This window comes from Erinaceus europaeus, chromosome 8, assembly GCF_950295315.1.
Source record: "Erinaceus europaeus chromosome 8, mEriEur2.1, whole genome shotgun sequence".
In the NCBI taxonomy this organism is placed as follows: Eukaryota; Metazoa; Chordata; class Mammalia; order Eulipotyphla; family Erinaceidae; genus Erinaceus; species Erinaceus europaeus.
In genome coordinates, this window is record NC_080169.1 from 98,525,894 (window position 1) to 98,551,253 (window position 25,360).

At 40.2% G+C, this 25,360-nt stretch overlaps 1 protein-coding gene across 1 annotated transcript in view; it reads left to right on the plus strand.

Annotated features, from left to right (window-relative positions):
• The window catches only part of SND1 (staphylococcal nuclease and tudor domain containing 1), a 497,039-nt gene that overhangs the window by 303,125 nt on the left and 168,554 nt on the right, over positions 1-25,360 (plus strand). Inside the window, exon 15 of the mRNA XM_007526286.3 lies at positions 23,979-24,120. Coding sequence (XP_007526348.1) covers positions 23,979-24,120 — 142 coding nt within the window. The remainder of the gene's footprint in view (positions 1-23,978; positions 24,121-25,360) is intronic.

Below are 25,360 nucleotides of genomic sequence, written 5' to 3' on the forward strand. Positions count from 1 at the left end.
GAATTTTGTTTTTTTTTTTTTTTTTTTTGCACAATAGAACAATGAATTTTTATTAGTTGGTAGGACCAGGAGAAGTTGTTAAAGGCTTTGAAAAAGGCAAGGTTCCTGGGTTTCCTTGTGGTAGAAACTTGGGTCCCAGCTAGGGTATATATCCTTTGAGGTTATTCAATTCTGTGGTGTCTGCTCATTTCATTCAGTTGCAGAAAAAAGATTTTGACTTCTAAAGGCTTGGCACTGATGCCAGTGATTTCTTTTTTGTGCAGATGTGATCCTGTATAGTTATAGTTGACTTCCACCATGGGAAAAAGTGATTTAATATGTTAAATTGTCACTTTGTTGTTTTACTCTAGTTTTGCAACTTTAACAAATTCATTTCAGCACTCATTGTAAGCTATGTATATATCTGTTCTTCAGATTGCCTTTGAATCAATTGTAATAGCTTTCTGATTTCTTCATTAGTTAGTGGGTTAAAATAAACATCTTGAAATGAAATTACTTGAAATGTTGGGCAACAAGAGATCCTGTAATTATGTGCTCTTTATTTCTCTTTTATTTTTTTTAATTTCTTTATTGGGGGATTAATGTTTTACATTCCACAGTAAATACAATAGTTTGTACATGCATAACATTTCTCAGTTTTCCACATAACAATACAACCCCCACTATGTCCTCTGTTATTCTTTTTGGACCTGTACTATCCCCCCCAACCCACCCCAGAATCTTTTACTTTGTGGTAATACACCAACTCCAGTTCAGGTTCTACTTCTGTTTCCTCTTCTAATCTTGTTTTTCTACTTCTGCCTGAGAGTGAGACCATCCCATATTCATCCTTCTGTCTCTGACTTATTTCACTTAGCATGATTTCTTCAAGCTTCATCCAAGATCGGCTAAAAACAGTGAAGTCACCATTTTTAATAGCTGAGTAGTATTCCAGAGTGTGTGTGTGTGTGTGTGTGTGTGTGTGTGTGTGTGTGTGTGTGTGTACAACAACTTGCTCAGCCACTCATCTGTTGTTGGACACCTAGGTTGCTTCCAGGTTTTAGCTATTACAAATTGTGCTGCGAAGAACATATGTGTACACAAATCTTTTTGGATGAGTGTGTTGGGTTCCTTAGGATATATCCCTAGGAGAGGAATTGCAAGATCATAGGGTAGGTCCATATCTAGCCTTCTGAGAGTTCTCCAGACTGTTCTCCACAGAGGTTGGACCAATTTACATTCCCACCAGCTGTGCGGGAGGGTTCCTTTGACCCCCACAACCTCTCCAGCATTTGCTACCTTTTCTTTTGTATGACATTCTTGAAGGAGTGAAGTTGTATCTCGTTGTCTTTATTTGTATTTCTCTGATGATTAAAGACTTGGAGCATTTTTTCATGTGTTTCTCAGCCTTTTGTATCTCTTCTGTGGTATTCTCTCCATGTCCTCTCCCCATTTTTGGATGGGGTTATTTGTTTTCTTGTTGTTGAGTCTGGCAAGCTCTTTATATATTTTGGTTGTTAAACTCATGTCTGATGTATGGCATGTAAAGATCTTCTCCAATTCTGTGAGGGGACTGTTTGTTTGGGTATTGGTTTCTTTTGCTGTGCAGAAGCTTTCTAATTTGATGTAATCCCAAAGGTTTATACTTGCGTTAGTCTTTTATTTTGTTAGTTTGTGTCTTCATTGTCATTGAACTCTCGAAACATTTTGATTTCTTCCTTTATTTCCTCTTTGACCCAGTAGTTGTTAAGTAGTCTACTGTTGAGCTTCCACATTTTGGGACTACTACTAATCTTTTATTGATTGATAAGGGTTAGTTTAATTCCACTGTGGACTGAGAAGATGCTTGGGAGGATTTCGGTGCTCTTGAACTTGCTGATGATGTCTTTGTGGCCTAACATATGGTCTATCCTTGAGAATGGCCCATATGGACTTGAGTACAATGTGTATTCCAGTTTCTTGGGGTGAATGGCTTTGAAAATGTCCAATAGTTCTAGTTTATCTATTTCCTCATTTAGCTCCCTCAGGGGAGGGGGTGGGATATGGAGATTGGGTGGTGGGAATTGTGTGGAGTTGTACCCCTCCTACCCTATGGATTTGTTAATTTATCCTTTCTTAAATAAAAAATAAATTAAAAAAATAGATAGAAAAAAAATTTTTTTTAAAGAATAGAAAAATAATTTTTTTTTTTTTTTTAACACCACACACTCTACCTGGTAATGTGAAGACTCACTTATTTGTGAAATTTCTTCAAAGCTAAAGTTCTAGGATTGGTAAAATAGCTCACCTGTGTAGCATCCTACTTGACCATAGGCTCAACCCAAGTTTGAGCCTAACCCCCACCATATTGAAAGCAGCTTTGGTCCCTGCCTTTCTCTCTCTGTTTCCCTCTCCCTACAAAAAAAAAAAAAAGTTAAAACTAGAATTTCTAAAGTAAATGTTCTCCATCTGCAGACTGCCTAATCTCATGCTCATACCTTGGTCTACCATTTTGTTCACTGGCAAGCTTGTATTTTGGGAAATGCCAGCACCATAATAGACTGAAGTAGAGAAATTGGGCATTGAAGATAGGGGGACTATTTGTATTTTGACATTTGTTGGATTTGTCCCAGCTCTCTAATTCAGTGCACCTGAGGAAATCTTTGATCAGGTGACTTGCCTAGAGGTGGAACACTACTGAAGACTTTTGTTTCTTCTTATGATAAAGTATCTTCTTTCTAAAATAATCATGGACTAGATATGTCACTGCAGTGAATTCTGTTTTCGGAAAGTTTTTTACTACAAATTTCTCTGGTTGCGTTTTGATTCTTTGTTTAACTATGGCTTCACACACAGGAATGCATGTAAATTAGCTCCTTAGAAACAGGGCCTTATGTTTTTTTTCATTTACGTGTCCCAAACCTTAAGGATATTTATCTGTCTTTCGTTGTTGAAGGAAAGGAGAAGGATTATGAGGACCATTTTTTACAGTGGCATCTCTTTCCAAAGAGAGTCGCTGCTTAGCAGAGGTGCTGTTAGAGCTGGTTTTTGCTCCTCAGTTCTTTCCCAATCTTTCAGTGCAGGTGGATATTGTTCTGTGATTCTATTTTATGGAACCAAATTGGTTAAATGAGCCCATTATAGGTTTGGCTAAATGAATGCTGGAGTATTTTGAAGGCAACTGATAAAATTACTCATTCCAAGATTCACGTGTGTGATTGGGTTGTCTGATCTGTCCCATGGCTGCTATGTGACTTGATAAAATTTGAAATATTTCTGCCCAACTACAGCTTCACTCTCCACTTCCCCATCAGAACACTACTTAGCCCTAGATTCAGCTCATTTTGTCCTGTGTCTACTGCTTATATAAACATCTCAAAGTAAGTCATTTTACTAACATAGACATTCTGCTTACTTGTGTTTTAAGACTTTATTTAGTATGCTTCTAGCATATTCCCTACAGAATTTTGGACACTTTTTTCTGCGCTGATATCCAGATAAATATCCTTGGATTAGGAAGTGATGTCTTACTTGGGGGAAAAAAAAATGGAAGAACTCCTAATAATAGAATATCAGATTTGGTAGTGTCTGAGAATAGGAATCTATGCCAGTCTCTACCACAGTTCTGAATTTGGAGGAAGACATTTTCTCGTGATCAACTGTTAGTACATGTCCAGATGCAGTGGTTTTCTGTACTAGATTAAAGTTGTTTACCAAGTGATTTATCCTCAGCACTTTGAAACATCATAGTGTTTATAAAAATGTGGCAGTGAGGGCTGAGTGGTGGGGTACCGGGTTAAGCACACACAGCAAGAAGTGCAAGGACTATCACAAGGATCCTCATTGGAGCCCTCAGCTCCCCACCTGAGGGGGGGAGGGGTCACTTCACAAACAGTGAAGCAGGTCTGCAGGTGCCTATCTTTCTCCCTCTTTTGTCTTCCCATCCCTCTCAATTTCTCTCTGTCCTATGCAGAAAAATAGGAGGAGGGGAAATGGCCACAGGACTAGTGGATTCATAGTACAGGCACCAGCAATAACCCTGGAGGCAAAAAATTAAATTAAAATAAAATAAAAAATGGGGGGGAGAAAAGAAAGAAAAAATATGGCCTGGCTACTAAGTTCAGAGTTAACTTTCCTTTAGCAGTTAACCAGGCAGCTGAAAGGGATCATTTTTTAGAATATAATGTAATATGAGTCATGAGTTGCAGAGGCTCTAATTTCACCTAATTTTTTCTATATTCAAGTCCTGGCTATATTGCTGATTACTTTGTCATCTCAAGACTGTTATTTAGCCTTTCTGTGCCACACATTTCCCATCTGTAAAATAGATGTAGTAACTACCCCTTATTTCATTAGGTTGTGATCTGAGTGAGTGATCATTAGCACATGCAAAGTACTTCTAACAGAGGACTTAATAAAAACTCTACAGCAGCTCACATGGGTGTGGTGATTTATTATTACATGGGGAACATTCTGCCCGGCACATACAGGTTCTTTACAAGTGACAACTGGGATCATCATCATTGGTTGTATTTATATTTCATACTCTTCATCTGATTCACATAGCAAATCATTCTCCTCCCTCTCCCGAGTTCTTTTGCCACCTCTCTGTCTTGCATTTGACATTTAACATATGCTGTCTGCCTTTTTTTAAAAATGGATTTGTCATGTTGAGTCAGTGATAAAACAAAAGTGTTTATCAAGAGCAATATATAATTCTGGATATTGAAGATATACCTTTCACAAAAGACATTGTCCATATAGGGCTTACACAATTCATTATATAATTCAACTGTGATAGCACTATGTAGTCCTTTGATAGGATAGAATATACTCGTGGGCCTACCTCAGTCAGGCAGATTAAAACAATCTCTTTTAAGAGATTTTCAAAATGATACCTTAAGACCAAATTTGTGAAAGAATTTGTACAGCTATACAGAAAGGCCCTGAGACAGACAGTTGATTGGTTCAAAAAGCAAAGTGAAGAGTGCTATAATTTAAGGGCCATGACCTAAAGATAATTTATGATTAAGGCACTTGCTAATACATTTTTATGGTTTTCAATAAGGGTTTTGGATTTTGTTTGTCCAACACAAAAATTGTTGATGTGGGAGTAATAAGGTCAGGACTGGTGGCTGGAAATAGGGTTGTGACAATGAATGTGGAAAGATAAAGCAGAAATTCAGTTTGGTAGAATTACTAGAATTTGACCATTGCTGGGATCAAGAGAAGGGAGTGAAAGAAACTATATGTCCTAAGTGTCTTGCAAATAACTGGTTGGTGATCTAATTATTTTCTAACTGCAGTGTAATTTCATTTAATTTTTATTTTTATTACTGTTTTATAGTGTCACTTTATTGAGGAAATGTTAATTGATAGGACTGTTGGTACATTTCCATATTTCTCCAAGAGTACCTTAGCCCCCAGCAGACCATCATCTTCCTCCATCATAGGGCACAAAATCCATAGCTCTATATACCATTTTTGTGTCTCAGTCATGTTATTTTGTTAATAAAGATTTTTTTGAGGAGGGACTAATTGCAAAGCACTGCTCAGCTCTAACTTATGGTAATGCTGAAGTTGATCCTGGGACCCTTGGGATCTCAGGCATGCAAATTCTGTGTGCTAACAGACCTATCACCCTGGCATATAGTGGTATTATTTTTCTTATGCTGTAAACACTCATGGTATCACATTGGTCTTAAGACCAGAACACCTGTGAGCCATTCAAATTATCTCTTGTCCAGAAAAGTGGAGTGAGCTTCATGCATGCATTTGAGACTATTAGGCTCATAGATGGAAGTGTACAGACTTGCAGAGGTAATCTGAGTGAAGAATCCCTAGCCACACCTCTGATCTCCAGAATGTAAAGGTCATACATAGATGGAAAGTCACCAACTAAAGAAATTTTAAAATAAGCCCTAAACTGTCCAAAATATCACAGGAACTAAGGGAAGAGAGAGAGCCTTATGGCCCAGGAGTTGACTGGCTACTTCAAGATGAAAATTAGACCTCTTCAGTGGATTTATAGACCCAGGTTACCTGTGATCTTAGAGCAGCTTTAGTGGAATGAAGGGGTTGTGGAAGTGAAAGCCCAGTATCATCCTAATGGAATTTTTAGCAAGAACTGTGTCTTACATACCTTACCCTCTGTTTTAGTGGATTATAGTGGTAGCAAATGGATAAATGTCTATAATGATACTATCTGTGTAGTTTGATTGAGAAATCTTCATAGCATCCATAATGACACTTGCACTGGCAGAGAAAGAAGTGACAATGTTATGAGATCTTCAACTGAAAATTTAAATTTCTGCTGCCTTGACTAAAACTCTTCTCAGTTCTTTGCCATTGCTCACACCTTCTGAGATACATGGTTTTCCATTGATCCTTCTGTTTGCACATCTGAAACCTCAGTACAGTACCCACATGTGATTACATAATACCTGCCTTGGGAAATCACTATGTGGAGGCATGGCTGGCTCTGTGTTCTTCCTTAATAAGAGTTAACATTTGCATCTATAGCCCAAACACACCATTTCAATTACTTAAAAGTAGCATTTTTTTCCCCTACAAGTGTAATTTCCTTATGAATTTTTCTTTCTCTCCCTTTTCTTTTGTCTTCCTTTTTTCCTTTCTTTCTTTTTTTTTTTTTTTTGTTTAAGAATTTATTTTTTTATTCATGAGAAAGATAGGAGGAGAGAAAGAACCAGATGTCACTCTGTGTTGCCAAGGATTAAACTTGGGACCTCATGGTTGAGAATCCACTGCTTTATCCACTGTGCCATGTCCCGGACCACTGTCTTCTTTCTATCTTATTTGTAGGTCAGAGAAATCGAAAGAGGAAGAACAAAAGATAAACACCTGCAGACCTATTTCACTGCTTGTGAATTGCGCGCGCGCACACACACGCACACACCTGGTCTACAGATGGGGAGGGGTGGGATGCCGGGATAGCCTGAGGGTACTTCTTCCAGAGCTAGTGCTCTCTGGGTTGGAGAGAACTCAACTGGAGCCGATCTAGGCTGCTGCGTGGGAGAGGGATCAGGAACTCGTGCCGCACCAACTTTGCAGGAGATACACTCTGGAACTCTCAGAGCCGGAAAGCAATTTCCAAGTGTCTTTAATCAGAAGAGCAGCTGTTTTTATACTCTCCAAGTAGGGTGGAAACAGGATGTGATATAGAGAGGGTGGAGAGAAAAGTGACTGGTGAAAATCAGAGTGTGACAAGGAGGGGGCGGAACAGGCGAGAATCCTATCACTGAACCACCAATGCCCTGGAGGGAGTGCTTTATGTAAATGTAAAAGTGATTTATGTAAATAGACCAAAGCTTTGGATCAGTAAATCCCTATATAGGCATATGGTTAAGCAGAAGCCAGGGGGAGGTGGCATACTACCCAACAGTGGGATGCTTGAAACTGGGTCCTTGCACATGGTAATATGTTCACTAACCAGGTTTGCCACTACTCAGACCCATACGTGGTTTTTGTTTGTTTGTTTTGAAGACTCAGAAGACAGAAAGAAAAAAGAAAGAAAAAAAAGTGAAAGAAACCACAGCATTGAAGCACTGGAGTCTGGGCTCAAGCCCATAGCATACTATCCAAGTGAGCTATTTTACCAGCCCAAGCATAGAATTATAAATATCTTATTAAATATGTTTCTGAGAGCTCCAGCCATGGGACTCCTTACCCCATACTGTTGACTTTACTAGGAACACTTAAAAAAAAATTCATATCATGTTAATGCATATTTTCTACCTATCATCAGTACTCCTTTTGGAGTAAATTAACCTTTCATTCTTTGAGGAAAGACGTATTCTGAAGTCTCCAGGACCTTAAATCTCTGTACATAGATGGCAGTTTTGCAGAAATTATGGAGGAAACTTTGTCAGTTTACTGACTTTATTGCAATGTCTAATATATGGAGCAATTGTAGACACTAATTCACTCTAGAGAATGTTGACCTTCGTCTCAAAAAAAAAAAAAAACTGGAGACATAGGAATAATTTTTAAATTTACCTGGGCAAATCTGAATCAACATTAAATGTTATTTTATTTTCCCTTTTTTAGACAAAAACTCACTCTAGTGTGTTGGAGCTGGGTCAGCCAATAGGGTATATTTGTGACTGAGTCTGAGCCCTCAGCCACCACACAGGAGTGCGTACAGGGGTGAGGTGTTGGGAGTAGGGCTGTAGTGTCTTTTTTGCTCTCCCTCTCCATTTGTCTCTCATCCTGTAAAGAAAGAAAGAAAGAGAGAGAGAGAGAGAGAGAGGAAGGAAGGAAGGAAGGAAGGAAGGAAGGAAGGAAGGAAAAAGGGAAAGGAAGGAAGGGAGGGAGGGACTGCCATGAGCGGTACAGTTGTGAAGGCACTGAACCCCAGTGAAAACTCTGGTGGTAAGAAATATAGAAAAGTAAAAGAACACTAAAAACAAATTTTTATCCATTTTTTAATGCATCAAATATAAGTCAAAAGAAGAAGATAAAAATCATTCCTGCCATTTTCATTGGAAACTAGGTACTCACCATTATGGAGATCTTTTTTTCCCCCATATCCCCCACCTTTAAAAAAATATTTTATGGGGAGTTGGGCGGTAGCGTAGCGGGTTAAGTGCACATGGCGCAGAGTGGAAAGACTGGCATAAGGATCCTGGTTTGAGCCCCCAGCTCCCCACCTGCAGGGGAGTCGCTTCACAGGCGGTGAAGCAGGTCTGCAGGTGTCTGTCTTTCTCTCCCCTTCTCTGTCTTCCCCTCCTCTCTCCATTTCTCTCTGTCCTATCCAACAATGATGACAACAATAACTACAACAATAAAACAACAAGGGCAACAAAAGGGAATAAATAAATAAATAAATATTTAAAAATAAGATAAAATAAATAAAAAATAAAATCTTTAAAAAACTATTTTGACTTCAGGCTTTTTCCCTGGTGTCCTGTTCTTTTTTGGTTTGTTTTCTTAACTATATAATCATTGTTTAGAAAAGTTTCTGGCATGTATATAGGTGCGTACTAGTTTTTTCTACTTAATCCATTTCCCATATAAGTATTCCTTTTTCTTAAAGCCTGGTTTATTTTGTATTAGAGAGACAGTTTGAACAGAGTACCACTTCACTGTTCAAAGTACTAGGCCTTAAACCCAGGGTTTCATGCATGTGAGGTTGCTTTTCACTTTGAGCTGCCTCCAAGGCCACTAAATATTGTTCTTGAACTCCACTTTAATGTCATTTTTGCAAATTTTACTATATTTGTCCTAATCAGTCTCCTATTAAATGTTTAATTTAGGTTTGGTATTACTTTTTCTTAATCATTATTTATTGGATAGAGACCGAAAGTGAAAGGGAATGGGGAGATAGAGGGGGAGAGAGATGGTATCACTTTTTACCTTTTACAGATATCATTGATTTCTTTAGCTAAATCATTGCCTCTAATTATTTTCATAGAATAGCTTCTCAAAACCTAACTTGCTATATTTAATAATAGTCCTCATTTTTCAAAAATGAGGACTTAATTATTTTTTAATTTTATAGTGATTTATTTTTAACTCTTTAAATGTAAAGGCCTTCAAAAAAACTAAGTAGACACAAGAAAGCTTTTACTCAAGATTCATTGTACCTAAGTTGGTATGTCTCCATGAAAAAATAAATGTTCAGAATTTTTTTTTTTTCCTATCAAAGGGCATCACCACTACAGACAAACTTTACAGATGCAGAAACAAAGAAAGAGGGAGAGAGAGTGAGATCACAACACCAAAACTTCCTCCAGGATGATAGGGACTGGGCTCAAACCTGTGGCATAAGCATGACAAAGCCAGTTGTGCTATCCAGTGAACTATCTTACCAGTCCTACTTAAAGTACTTGTGGGCCATGCTGAAGTTTGCTGGTCATGTAGCCTTTAATATTCACTTTTAATTTTTACTTTGTGTCATAGGTTGTTGACATTTTTTTCTCTTCTTTTCTGAAGTGTTGATCTTGTGTCTGGTGGGGCAGAGTTTAGCATGGCATCAATTTCCTTGCCCCTGAGTTCTTGATTTTGCCCATGAAATGAAAACCTGTGCTTCATCAAATCGGCTTTTAAATTCTTTACTCTGCACACATTATTTTAATTATGTCTCAAGCTGTTCTCTTTTTCTATAATAAATTCTTACCTATTGCCTATTGAGACCTTGGAAGTGATAAAAATTGATCTAAAACTTTCGTAGAAAAAAAGTGGTATTTCAAGCCTGTAAGTTATTTTTAAGTTGTAGCCCTATAATTGAAATCCAGAGTTGCAGACCGTGATTGGTATTCTTTGTTCCATATTCTTAACAATCTTAGGCTATGATTTTAGACCAGTCTTCTATCCCTTTTCCAAAAATGCCTAATATATATTATGGCATTCTTATAAAGAATCATAAGAGTCTATGAAAAGTAGTGTCTATAAAAATTGTAACATATATTCACTCACTTGGTTAAAAAAAAAGTATCACTTTCAAATAGATACACCACAGAGAAGGGGGGAAAAGGGGATAGAAACCAGGTGGTCATTCAGAGAGAGAGGGACAGATGCCACAGCATTAGAGCTCCCTCTGGCCCATAGCATCTTCCACATGGTAAGAAAATTCAAGCCTGGGTCCATAGTCCCAGACAGATAAAGAGTAGGAAAGCTATCAGGGGAAGAGATAGGATATGGAGTTCTGGTGGTGGGAATTGTGTGGAGTTGTACCTCTCTTATCCTATGGTTTTTGTCAGTGTTTCCTTTTTTTATAAATAAAAATTTTTTTTAAAAAGGGGGAAGTTGGGCGGTAGCACAGCAAGTTAAGTGCACGTGGCACAAAGCACAAGGACCAGCGTAAGAATCCTGGTTCCAGCCCCCAGCTCCCCACCTGCAGAGGAGTCGCTTCACAGGCGGTGAAGCAGGTCTGCAGGTGTCTATCTTTCTCTCCTCCTTTCTATCTTCCCCACCTCTCTCCATTTCTCTCTGTCCTACCCAACAACAACAACATCCACAACAACAGTAAAAACCACAAGGACAACAAAAAGGAAATAAATAAATACCAAAAAAAAAAAAGAATGGCAAACTAAAAAAAAAAAAAGGCATTTACAATATACTTGACACAATTCTTAAAAAAAAAATTAATGATTCAAGCCTGGAAGATGCACATGGTGGTGCATGCAGATAATGATGAGCCCATCTCTCTGGCCCACATTTCTTATCAATTCATTGCCCATAATTTGGATAGTTTTTTGTTTTTTTTTTAAACTAGAGCACTGATCAGCTCTGGCTTACGGTGGTGCAAGAGATAGAACTTGGGGCTTCAGAACCTCAGTTATGAGAGTCTCTTTGCATAACCATCATGCTAACCCTACCCTAGAATGCTTGTTTTTAACACTTAATGTTAAAGTAGAAGATACATCTTACATTGCCATAAACTCTAATAAGCTTTTTTTCCCCTTACAAGTTGGTATTTCTGAGATATAAGCATATTACTTTTATGCCTGTATTTTTGAGAAATCACAATAAAATTTCATAAGTTTCCTTTAGGTCATAATTGTAATAGCCAGTGGGATCAGAAAGCCTAGTTAATTGCTATGTTGATGGATAATGGAAGGAATGTATCTGTTGGTTGAAAGGACTCCTGAACTGTATATCTTGTCTCCTGAATGAGAATCCAGAGCAATCCTGTACTTACCTGACCTCAGAAACAGGTGTTTAATCCATAACTGAAGGAAAAGTGGCTGATGTTTTATTTTGTTTTACTTTGCTTTTAAGAGACAGGACTAAACCAAGAAAAAGGCAATGATGTAGGAAGGAAAACAAAGCATGTTCTTCTTCTAGTGTTTGCCCTTCTTCCGTAGCCAGTCAACAGCGTCAGGTTGAAAGCTGTCAGGAGCTGCTTGTTGCTGGCTTTGAAAGTGACTGGGATCCATGTGGATTCAGTCGGCTAGGAAGGATCGTCAGTTTCCCCAATGAATGGGTACTCATGGGATGCACCACGAGAAGGTCGATCCAATGCATCCCAAAACAAAGCATGTGAAAGCCCAGGACACATGTAGTGTAGCAGATCTTATGATGGGCCGTGGGAGGGGCAGGGCACAGAAGTCACCAGGAGGATATTGGGCCGGAGTAGGACTATACTTCATGTAAAGTTCATTGTATCATAATCTATAATCCATTGGGAAGTGAGTGTGTGAAGCAGAAAAGGGAGACAAGAACATTTGGAGAAGAGGGTGTGGAGGAAAGTGAGGTTTATTTGAGAAAGCTTTTCTAAACCCAGCAGAGCCTCACAGGTGGTATGTCCTGAGATCTGAGGAGGCAAAGTTGGAGAAGAGGGTGTGGAGGAAAGTGAGGTTTATTTGAGAAAGCTTTTCTAAACCCAGCAGTGCCTCACAGGTGGTGTGTCCTGAGATCTGAGGAGGCACAGCCTCGGCTTTGCCTTGGTGGGCTACACCTCATCCAAATTAGGAAAAGAGCATTGGCGATGGGGAGGCAACACACTTTTGTTACTTCAATCTAGTGAGCGTTTGTACTTGTTCCTGTTTTTCATGAGGTACCCATGTACCATCATCTGCTTTCGAAGTTAAACTTTTAGTACCAAGAAAAGGTCTTGTAGAATAAGCCAAGGACATTGTATTTCCTGTTGATAATAAAATGCAGGTTTTCCATTAGAAAGCGATGACTTCATTTCTAAAGGTTAAATTGAATAGTTCTCACAGCATAATTTCAGCTGGTTAAATTTGGGAAACTGAAAGTCATTCAATAAAAGAATAATCTCTGGGCCTATGTAGAATTTTCATTTGATTGAGAATTAGACATTTTATTCACTTTAAGCCGTATCACATGATTTTAATTTCAAGGTGGAGAAGAAATGTCAATAGGCATATGTGCTTAGTGATATTTTTCTCTTTATTTGAACAAAGTATTTCCTCTGTACTATCAACTGAGGATGGCATGCTTTCTTTTAGCTACTGCCTAAGAATTGATTTCTTAGGCTATTTTGGTAAACTGATAGGACTTTTCCTCTATTCTCTAGACCTTCTGACTTCTTATTGTTGTTCTTTTTTAAATTTTCTTTTTATTTATTTTTATTGGATAGAAATAGAGAGATTGAGAAGGGAGGAAATAGAGAGGGAAATAAACAGAGAGAAACCAACAGCTGTGCTTCACCACTTGTGAAGCTTTCCTCCTGCCTGTGGGGACCAGGGCTTGAACTTGGGTCCTTGTGCATTGTAATGTGTGCATTTAATCAGGTGTGTCTCCACCTGGTCCCCAGACCTTCTGATTTCTCATCTAAATTCTTTTGTGCTTGAATTTTTAAAAGTACATTAATATGTCAAATAATTAGATTAGTTGATCTGAGATATTACTGTTGGGTGTTTAATTTTGAACTATGAACTAAAAGATACTTCTAAAAACCTTGCATGGTCTACCCATTCAAGTAAATTGTAATTTTTTTACAATTTAGGCATTATTTGCACAAAGCAGAATTTACTTTAGTGTATAATTCTGTAAACTTGGATTAACCTGTGTACTTTAATAGCCATGTATGTGCTTGCATAAGCATTTCCGTGGTCACGATATTAGGCAATTTGCATTTCCCAAAAAAAATCTGTCCATGTTTTGGCTGAGGAGGTAGTTCAGTGACTAGCACACTGGATTTTAAAGCTTGAGTTCTGAGTTTGATTCCTAGTATCACATGTGGTACTAGGAAAATGGATTCCAGAAGAATTTAAAGACGGGTGCTGTCTTTGTTGATCTCACAGCAGCCTATGACACGGTCTGGCACCATGGTCTCCTGGTCAAGATCTCAAGATGCTGTCTCCATGGGTGGCCAACACTATATCGTTTCTTCTCCAAAACAGAAGATTCCGGGTACATCTGGGTGACAAGTCTAGCAGATGGAGACTTGTCTCAAGTGGCCTCCCCCAGGGCTCTGTTCTGGCTCCTACGCTATTTAATATTTACATCAATGACCTCCCAGAAACTTCTTCAAGGAAGTTCATCTACGCCGATGACATCTGCTGTGCAACTCAGGCATCAAAGTTCGACATCCTCGAGGAAACACTCACGAAAGACATGTCTCTGATATCTGATTACTGTAAAAAATGGCGACTAATTCCTAGCACTGCAAAAACGGTATCATCTGTTTTCCATCTACACCATGCCTCGGCCTCACGTGAGCTTAATGTGCAGCTTGGCGATACGAGAATCCGGCATGAAGCCCAGCCAGTCTATCTTGGCGTTACTCTTGATCGCACTGTCATTTCACAAACATCTCATAAAAACTGCAGCAAAGGTGGGTGCGAGGAATAACATCATTGCAAGACTGGCCAGCTCCTCATGGGGCGCGAGTGCTTCCACACTACGATCATCATCTCTGGCATTATGCTATTCCACTGCAGAATACTGTGCCCCAGTATGGTTCCGTAGCCCCCATGTCCACTTGGTCAATTCCAAATTATATTCCTCCATGAGGATAATTTCTGGAACCATCTGTCCCACCCCGGTTCCATGGCTGCCAGTTCTTAGCAACATCGCCCCACCAGATATTCGTCGGGATGCGGCATCATCTAAGTTCATTTCCCACGTCTACGCTCGACCGGACCTGCCAATATACGCGGATATCTTCGCCCACCCTGTCCAACGCTTGACGTCTCGTCATCCAATCTGGTCCCCTACGCCTACACTGAACTTCTCTGTTCCAGTCTCTTGGAAACAGAGTTGGCAGTCAGCTGAGGTAAAGAACAAACACCTCATCACAGACCCCTGTAAGCGTCAACCCGGCTTTGACCTAGCACGTCATGATTGGGCCCTCCTCAATCGCTATCGAATAGGCCATGGCTGGTGCGCCGCTATGTTCCATCGCTGGGGAGCCAGAGACGACCCGAACTGCCCCTGCGGCTACAGACAATGACCCACATAGTCAATGACTGCCACCTCTCCAGATTCAAAGGAGGTCTTGAAACTTTACATCAGGCTCAACCTGATGCTGTTGACTGGCTATGGAAGAAGGGCAAACTCTAGAAGAAGAAGAACATGTAGTACTAGGAATCAAACTGCTTCTCTCCGCTTCTCTCTGTGTCATTAATGAAATTTTTGTTTAATTCCTTCATGTCCTATGTAATTAGTCCTTAGTCTCTTCCCTAGTTCCTAGCAACCTGAACCTGTTCAGGTTCTTAAAATGTCCAGGCTGGACAACATACTCTTACGTTCCACCTAAGGAAGATGGGTCCTGAAATTGGGGCAGCTTGGAATGTTCCTATCATGACCACAGAATGTGAGCTCAGACCTACAGGGATGCAGAGGTCACATAGGCTCCTAAGCTGAATATGGACCCCAGATCAGATCAGATCAATGGAGTTTACAGTCAACAATATTTATACACCTTTCCCATATTTGGGAGCTACTCTCTTCCCTGATCCAGCTTTCTGGTCCTTTTTCCAGCCATGACACTCATCTCCCCAGACAATAACTTGGATCCACCTGCATATCAGATGTCAAGATCAAAAAAAAAAACAAAAACAAAAAACTAGTATGGCCATGAGCCCTTTGGAACATAAATATGATAGACCTACTAACTATCTACAAAACAGAGGCCCCCAACTCTTCATCTCCACTATTTCAGCCTTTTGGTTCATGATTAGTCAACAATTTGTTTGGCTTTGTATGTTGACTCTTTTTTTAGCCAACAGGTTCCAGATGCTAATATGATGCCAATTGGATTTCCCTGGGCAGACGATCCCACCCACCATTGTGTCCTGGAGCTCTACTTCCCCAGAGCCCTTCCCCACTAGGGAAAAGAGAGAGAGAGGCTAGGAGTATGGATCGACCTGTTAACGCCCATGTTCAGTGGGGAAGCAATTACAGAAGCCAGACCTTCCACCTTCTGCACCCCATAACAACCATAGGTCCATACTCCCAGAGGGATAAAGAATAGGAAAGCTATCAGGGGGGCGCATGGGATATGGAGTTCTGGTGGTGGGAACTGCATAGAGTTGTACCCCTCTTATCCTATGGTTTTTGTCAGTGTTTCCTTTTTACAAATAATTTTTTTTAATTATTAAAAAAAAGAACTATAGCAGGAAAAAAAATTTCCAGGCATTTCATATAAATGGGATCATGCATTTGTCATTCCTCCAAGTCATTTCCTATATCCTTTTTATTTCCACTCCTGTGCATACTAAAGTTTATTCATTCCCTTGTTGAGAGAGGTTTTTGTTTTGTTTGTTTTTAGGTTATTTCCAGTTTGTATGATGATAGATACAGTCCTGGTCATATTTTGAAGGCCCCAGTCTTTTCCTGTAACAGGATTTGATTTTCTTTTAGATGGAATGCTATGATTGTCAGTAAAAATGCTGCTTTGCATATTTTTACTCTAAACACGGGTTTTGCCTTCTTTTCTTAGAATTTACCAAGTCCTGGTTTCTTTTTCAGCTCGGTAGAAAAAGAAATCGATGGTGGACAAGACCAACCAAATAAAAATATTTTATAGGTGCCTTTCTTTTGCCTGACTCTCATGGGGAGGCTTATCCTTGAGTTTGTGGAAGATTTTAGTTTCCTTCAGTCTTCCTGCAGAGAACATCTTTCCTTCATATTTAGAATAAGAAATTGTACTTGCACTGTTGTGTTTTGCAGCAGCTTTTCTTCCAGTGTACATACATTTTGGCTCTTCCTGCCTTTTGGCTTGCCTTTTCTGTTTGAAAACTATGCTTACCCAGGCTGTCCTCCCTAAATCATTATGACCAATGATTAAGGGAGATTAGAGTCTGGGATGAAAATGAAAGTTGATGTTCTCTGTGGAAGGAGCCACTGTGAAGACTGACAGCCTCCCGTGCTCAGACTTTCTTCCAGTTTAATGTGCCTACAAATGTCCTCTTGACTCATATTCCCAGTAGAAGAGCCCAGAGCCTGAAACTGGGCACCTCCACTGCTCTGACATGTTGGAGGCCTAAGCGGTGTATGGTGCCAACTAAGAAGACAATGTGAAAAACTGTAAGCTACAGACAGCATTTGAACTATTATTGCAGCTGGCTTCACCACCTTCTTCCTGTTTGCCTGTCTCTTTGGTTTTTCAGTTAATAACTCCCCTCCCCATGCTCTCAGATGCTCACTTCCACCTGAGTGAAGTTTATGCCTGCCTCCCCTCCCCCTCACAGGCCTCTTCATGAAGCATTGATACCGAGCCTAGAAGGTTGGTTTTGAGTCTTTAAGTGCTTTGTGGTAATGTTGAAGCTAGAGGGCATTCTCAAGTATCTCCCCCCAGGGCCCCATTTATTTCAAGAGATTATCTTGATGTACCTCTGGTTCCTCACAGAGAATCATAAACTCATTCTTTGAATTAAAATGCCACTTGGGAACATACAGAGCCTAGATTATGGAGGAGGAAGAGTGTGAAGTGATGGATGACTCTTTGGCATTTCTGTCAAGGGGGGTTGTTATGGTTTTTCTTTCCCATAACTGCAGAGATAGTTCTCCTACTCTGCAGAACCCTGAAAAGATAGATAGCTGTAGCAATGAATTATTGTACACACCTAAGAAATAAAAAGGGTGTGTTTGCTTCAGTATCCTTAGCTATTTGTTCTGATCTCCACATTCTTCTTCTGCCTCTTGTGTGCTCAGAGATTTTGCCACTTTATTACAGAGGTTGATTGGACCCGTCAGCATTGCGCTATGTAGGTTTCTTTAGCCTTAGGTCTGCTGTATAGAGACGGGCCGGTTAGCTCTCCAGTTGGTGAGTTTAGTTTCTCAAGTGCTAGTGGAATGCCCCCATGGTACCATAATAAGCTCTGCGTGTATTTTTTTTTAGCTCTTTTTCCGATGATGTTAATCAAAGAGTGATTGTGATGATGCAAACTAATTAGTGAGCTTCGTTATTAACAGTTCCCATCTGAGACTTGCACATGATAATCCTGAGTGGTTAATTGTTAACTAATAGGTTTACTCTGACTCTCATTTCCCTGTGTGTTTTGTGTGTTGTGATGTTTCCTCCCACCCATCCTAACCACATTAATACCTATTATGGGATTCTCACTAGAAGAAAAAAGATAACAGAGTTCACTTTTCTGACATGGAAGGCAAACTGAATGAATCTTGTTCTTGAATTCGCAGAACTCTGATGTACAGCCATTCTGCGTCTCTAGGATGTGGACAACATGATCGCTTAAGTCATGCTCTATGGGACCCCTGCTCTTCATGCTTCGTGCTTGAGAATTCTAATTCCTCGGCCTCCGCACCCTGCCCCATACTTTCACACTCTCCTTGACCTGGCAATTCATTATGCTCTATTATCTGTCTGTTTGCTTACAGAGCAAGGGACTTGGTTGAGATAAGTTGCAGTCTAACTGCTGAAGGGGGTTTCTTGTAGGCATTGACAGATATGTCCACTTGGAAAGTGGTCTGGCCTGACAAGTCAGAAGTAGGAGTGTGTGATTGTCTTTGTAACCCTTCCCCACCTCTCTCTGAGCATCATCCTGCCTTTCCTCTGGGTTATTCACAGCCCTATTCTATGTTTGAGGTATAGATATTAACATCCTTTGAAATGAAGTCACCCTAGGCACATTTGTTGCATCATTACTTTCTCAATTTCAAGGTGCATTGAGGAGGCAGAAACATTCCTTAAAGAGTTGCCTTCCACAATAGCAGGTTAAATGTAGCTAATGCAACCTTAAATGTGCTTTTCTAAGAGTACAGGAAAATACTTATGTATGGTTTGTTTGGGAGCAGAAGCAATGTGAAAACTACCAGTGCAACAAAACAAACTCCTCTGCCCAGAAATACAGTTACTTCTTGATTATTTACACCAGTGGAGGGGAATATTGGTATAGATAACAGATAACCATAGTTAATTTATCTACTTGGTTTCTCAAAGTCTTATATAGATCAGCCAGAATATGGATGATATGTAAGAATGAATATCTCTGCTCTTGGCATGTAAGCTGAAATATTTGACATTTAAGAACCTTACCTTGAAATGAACATTCTGTGTCATAAGTCAGTGTTATTTCTTTACATTTGAAATGTAAAGAAAACTAATTTCACAACATCTGATTACCTTCTTAGGATTATTGGAGAATTTAAGATGCCACATTAATGACAGCCTTAGCTGTCACCTTAGCCTTAGCTTCACCTCTCCAGTAGAGTTTGAGCTAGACTTTATCATACTATTTCTCATAATGAAGTATTCTGTATTTTCCTGTTGGTAACTTTAGAAATTAGTATGACTGTTTATACATTGAGACTTGCACACAAAGCTGAAACACATTGGTATACTTGCAGGGGCTCAGAAGGGCAAATTGTATACCCCTGCCTAGTCCATAGTATGATAGCATAGTAAAAATCTTTAAATAGTTTCTATAGCTAAATCAGGAGACAGCGATCAATTTAAAGCTTTAAAGTCCCTGAGGGGACTTGTCAATTTGCCTAACTAGTCTTTTTATTTGAATCTCTGAAACAGATACTATTTTTTTGAGACTTTATGTTTTGAAAAAGAACATGCCAAGCAAATGAAGATGTCAAGGAAAGACAGACTCCATTGTCTGTCTGTGGCTGGGATTTGAAAAAGTGGACATCTCTGTAATTAGGTTCAATTCAATTCACTTTACACAAGTTTTCACTCCTAAAAACTTATTAACCCAGATGAAATTTCCTACCCTCACAATACTGCATGGACCTTAGTTGTGTTAGACTCTCCCCAGTCTTTACAAGACTCACTTCAAGAGAAGGAGGTCTCTCTCTGCTTTATCTTATAGTTTTGTCTTTGGAAATGATCAATTCTGGTAGTCTTTTAAGATGTGTTTTTAGACGGCGGGTGGTAGCACAGCGGGTTAAGCGCATGTGACGCAAAGTACAAGGACCAGCCTAAGGATCCCGGTTTGAGCCCCCGGTTCCTTACCTGCAGGGTAGTCGCTTCACAGGCGGTGAAGCAGGTCTGTAGGTGTCTGTCTTCCTCTCCCCCTCTCTGTCTTCCCCTCCTCTCTCCATTTCTCTCTGTCCTGTCCAACAACGAACAACAATAATAACCACAACAAGGCTACAACAACAAGGGCAACAAAGGGGGAAGGGGAGATGTGTTTTTAGCTTTCAATTGTCATAGTTAACTAAATTTTTTAAAGATTTTATTTATTTATTTATTTATTTATTTATTTATTAATGAGAAAGACAGGAGAAGAGAAAGAACCAGACGTCACTTTGGTTCATATACTGCTGGGGATTGAACTCAGGACCTCATTCTTTAGAGTTCAATGCTTTATCCACTGCACCACCTTCTGGATGACCATCAACTAATCTTTGTCACAATCACTGTCACATTCTCTTTTTTTTTTTTTTTTTTTTTTGTCTCCAGGGGTTATTGCTGGGGTGCTCAGTGCTCTTGGAGGCCATTTTTTCCTTTTGTTTTCCTTGTTTATTGTTGTTGTTGTTGGTATTAGTGTTGTTATTGCTTTAGTTGTTATTGGATAGAACAGAGAGAAATCGAGAAAGAAGGGGAAGACAGAGAGGGGAAGAGAAAGTTAGACACATGCCGACCTGCTTCACCACTTGTGAGGCATCCCCCTTTGCAGGTGGGGAACCTTGGGCTTGAACCAGTACCTTTACACCAGTCTTGCGTTTCATGCCACAAGCACTTAACCTGCTGCGCTATAGCCCAGCTTCCTCACTGTCACATTCTTTTATCTGTCTTCCCCTGTGCTGTTTCTGGAATATTAAATGTAAAGTGTAGATTGAGGCTTACGAGGAGTAGAGGGACATCTGTTGATTTCTTACTATTATTATTATTATTACTACTACTATTACTATTACTACTACTTAGTAACAGTAAAGTCCCTTCACTTCTTGATGTTCAGTGTAAGTATGTCATTTTATCAATTATGTAACCATCTAGCAAATGGGGGAGTGCCTGCTCCCAACTCCCTTTTATATTGATTTGACTTTAAATTGATTTACAAAATTATAAGATTTCAGGTATATAGTTTCATACATATGTCTCTGTGTACATCTCACCACGCCCACCACCGACATTCCTGTGTCCCACTGCCTCTCCACCCACACCCATCCCTTTCTTTCTGATAACCACCATAGTCAGCACAGATTTTAGTAGACAGTTTGGTTTCTGCAACTTCCTTTTTCAGTATTGACATTTCAGGAATAACCAAGAGTGTGTGCTCTTATTCCTACAAGCATCTCTCTCAGATAAACACATCCAAAAGACAGCAATCAACAAAAGCCTACTTCTAAAAATGGAGATTACGGCAACTCTTGAAGAAAAACGCCTTCTCTTTAGGGACAGTTGCCGCATGATTTGTGATAATCAATTTGATAATTATTGTTGACTAAGTGGCACCCCTCATGAATAATGTCCCAGATTTAGGCTAGTATGGCAAAAGGATTTCAGTCAGGTAGTACTTTCTTTCCCACAGAGCATTTGTCTTGCTTGACTGTTCTGGACTTTAGCCAGCTGTCAGATAGGCATTCTCCTACTGTATATGTATAAGTTGAATGTGTGTTGCCTAAGTATTCATTGGGGGAGTTATCAACTGAAGCTCCTTGTTACTTTGCCTTTTACCAGTGTAACATTAAAGACATTGAGAATGGATGACTGTCTCTCCTGTCCTCTGGGAATCTTTGTCTGAAGGAAAGGATGAATCTCATTACTGTAAATATTGTTTTTATCCCTGTGTACCTCACTTTGTCTGAAGGAGAGGAATCCCTTTGACTGCTGTGAAAATTCTCAAATACTTGATGGCTTGTTAAAATTTCACTCTCTACTGTACATTAACGTAGATACAATGCCTCTGTTGCTCGGTGCAGTCAGGGAGGAAGAGCTTGGCTGAGTGCAGCTTGCTGGTGTGTGCTGTGGTAGGTGGCAGGAAAGTATTCAGTTGCCACTGTCCCCGGAGAGATTGCAGCCCTCGTGGCTGGGCTGGGAACCTCGGTAGTTCTGACACCCAGGGACTACTATCCCAGTACATGTGAGGCTTGCTATTCTATCATGTGTCTAATTAGCCTGCGAGCCTGAAAGGATCCAGTCTCTTAACTTCTCTAGAGCTGAGTGCCCTGAGGTTTGAAATATCCATGATTGCTACTCCTAAGGGTAGAATGCATGCTCTCGGTGTGGAAGTGTGAAAAAGACTTAAACGGCACTTGGCAGTTTCATGGGTATTTATTGTTTCTATAATTATTTGGGCTGACAAACATTTGTCCCCTTGGAGTGAGTCCTGCTGTTACAGATCTCCCAGACAGAGATGGGGAGTGGTGTCCCTAGAACCATTCATCTCTGAAAAGCACAGTACAGGGCTTGCTGTCCTGTTACCCACAGAAGCTTGCACTCTGCTAAGGCTAAAAGATGGCGATCTCTGAATCAGCACAAGTGCCTGGGCTTTGTCATTGCTTGTTTTACATTGCCACAGTCTCTCACATGTGTAATACCACTGCTGTGCAGCCTGTGCAGGCCAACCATTTTACTCTATAGAACGACAAACAAAGGGAAAAACACCATGGTATTGTTCCACTATCCATGAAGCTCCCCCTGGCACTGTTCATGGTGACCCCAAGTGGCGCCATGGCTATGCACATCCTCTGGCATGTACTCTATTGGGGGAGCCGTCTCTTGGCCATACACAACTTGTTTAAGTTGCGTTGTGTTAATCTATTCATGGATTTCCCGTGAATAGATTATTTATTTTGGATAGAGAAAGAGAACTTGAGAGGGAAGGAAGAGACACAGAAGAGGAAAGAGAGCCACCTGTAGCACTGCTTCACCACTTGTGAAGCTTCTCTCCAACCCCCACCACAGGTAGGGGCTGGGGGACTTGAACTTGCATCCTTGCACATGGTAATATGTGTGTGCTCAACCACATGTACCAGTGTCTGGCCGCTCACATTTTTGTTTTATAAAAATTCATTCAGAGGGGCAGATAGCTGACTCAAGAGAACATGTACATTGCCATGTTTGAGTTCCAAGAGTTCAAGTCCCTGGAACCACACGCGAACATCATGGGAAAGCTCTTTGAATGGTGGAGGTTTTATAATGTCTCACTGTCTCTTTCTCCTTCTTTCTAAAATTTAATAGAGAAGCAAGTTCACAGGAAGTAGTAGAATCATACAGGTGTAAGGCCCAGTGGCATATATAAACAAGATTTGTTTGAGAAAAAAGCAGAACATCTCTCTGTAATATCAGAAATCAGACTCAACGCCACAGTGCAGCTCTACAGCAATGTCACCTTTCCAGCCACCATCACAGTTTTTTCCTGTTTTCTTTTTTGATTATTATTGTCTTTATTTATTTATTGGATAGAGACAGCCAGAAATCAAGAGGGAAGGGCATGATAGAGAAGGAGAAAGACTGACACCTACAACACTACTTTAACACTCACAAAGCTTTGCCCCTGCAAGTGTCCACAGTTTTTCTTAATGAAAGTTATAGGCTCAAGTGGCCAGGTGGTGGCGCACCTGGATGAGTATACATGTTACCATTCACAAGGACCTGGGTTCAATTCCCTGGTCCCAATCTGCAATGGATGGAGCTTAGGAAGTAGTGAGACAGTGCTGCAAGTGTCTATCTTTTTCTCACCCACTCTAATTCCCTCTCCCTTCTCGTTTTCTATCTCTATTACAATGAATAAAATAAATTAAAGTAAAATAAAACAAATGTTCAGTTAGCTTTCATAGAATCTAATAGTTGTCTCTCTTTAGTTTTATGTTGAAGCAAAAAGAACCAGCCTATCCCAGAAAAGTAGTGAAATTCTCATTTTTGAAGTACCTTCCTAATTTGTTTAATCCAGTGACTACTTCATATAAAGTCCGTGAGAATGTTCTAGAAGCTGTTTATTAATTGTGTTTCTTCTGTGAAAGTCTTCTAGATATCATGTCTGTGTCAGAGTTTTAGAAATACTTGATTTTTGCTTAGCCTCTTGTGAGCTGCCAGACTTTTTGCAGTAACCCAAGAGAAGAAGGAATTTTGAATTCCTTCTTGAATCTTGAATTTTGTTTAAAATAAACAAAAAAATAAAATTAATAAACCCTCCCTCCTCTCTCTTTTTCCTTATCTCCACCAGGATACCCAGAAGGCCAAGCAGTTCTTGCCCTTCCTCCAGCGAGCAGGTCGCTCTGAAGCCGTGGTGGAATATGTCTTCAGTGGTTCTCGTCTTAAACTTTATTTGCCAAAGGAAACTTGCCTTATCACCTTCTTACTTGCAGGTAAGTTTTCTGTGTTTTACATTAGTCTAAAGACTCTCCCTGGGCAGAGCTCGGCAATCATTCCCAGAAGTCCTTCCTTTCCCCTAGCAGTTTAGCCACAGCCTAGAGCCCATCATGGAGCATCAGTCTCGTAACTGATAGTACACACACTTCCTATATTTGCTACCTCTGGGACATCAGATCCAACACAGGGCTCTCTCTACTGTTCTTCCTTTTCCCCAACCACATGATGTTGGCATGGAGTACCTTTAAAAGACAACACACACATCCTTCCCAGACAGGTATTAATGACTTAATTCCCACAGTTGATATTTCCCACTTGGGCTAGGCCACCCCTGCCATGGACAGGCTACAGAGGTACTGAGACACCATGCCCTTGGAGCTCCCCAGGCAACACTGTTTGACTCTTTTTTCTTTTATACTTCTTAAATGCCATTCGGATCTAAAGCCTTAGTGCAGCCCCATATTGGCATTACCTTCATAGCCTCCTGCATCTGTAATAATAGTTCTCTCTTGCACCCAGGTTGGCATGCCAGAGCAAGCCTTCCTCCTCCTTTCTGCTAAACTGGTTGTATGTCTTCCTCATCCTGTCTTTACAAACCTGGAAGACTTATGTGTGAACGGTGGTCCTCGCGCAATTTATATTTATGTATTCAAGGAGCAGTTTGCTTCATTTCTTCCCGACTGGCAAAGCGTAAAGTTATTTATTTCTAGTGAGTATTTCACAGAGACTGTGGTCTTTGAGCAAAAGTGTCATTGGACTCAAGAGAACATGTACCACCTCACACCCTATCACTGATACCAGCGAACATTCACTCCCTCACAAAAGCTGCCTTCCATTGTGTTCTCCCAATGTGCAGTGCCTTTTCTGTTGCTGTCCTCTTGCCTCAGCAATTCCTCTATTAAATTTGTGAATAGAATTTGCCATGGGAGCTGTGGTTGTTGTCCCCTGCCAGATTTCCTCAGCCTTCTTTTTCTGGAAGGCACAGATACTACTTCTCCGCATAAGGGTCTCCCTCAGGCCCCAACTAAATGGATTGTTATGTGAGTTAAATCACTCACTGAACACATGACCGTGAAGCTCACTGTTATTGCTGCTGGGCCGGCACTGGTTGCTTGAGCTTCTCTCCCCCACTCTTAAGAAGCTAATGACACTACACAGCTCTGCTAGCTGTCCAGGGGGACTTAATTGAAGCCTGACACAAAGCTCATGAAGGGCCTTAGCCAATCTGCACCTTAC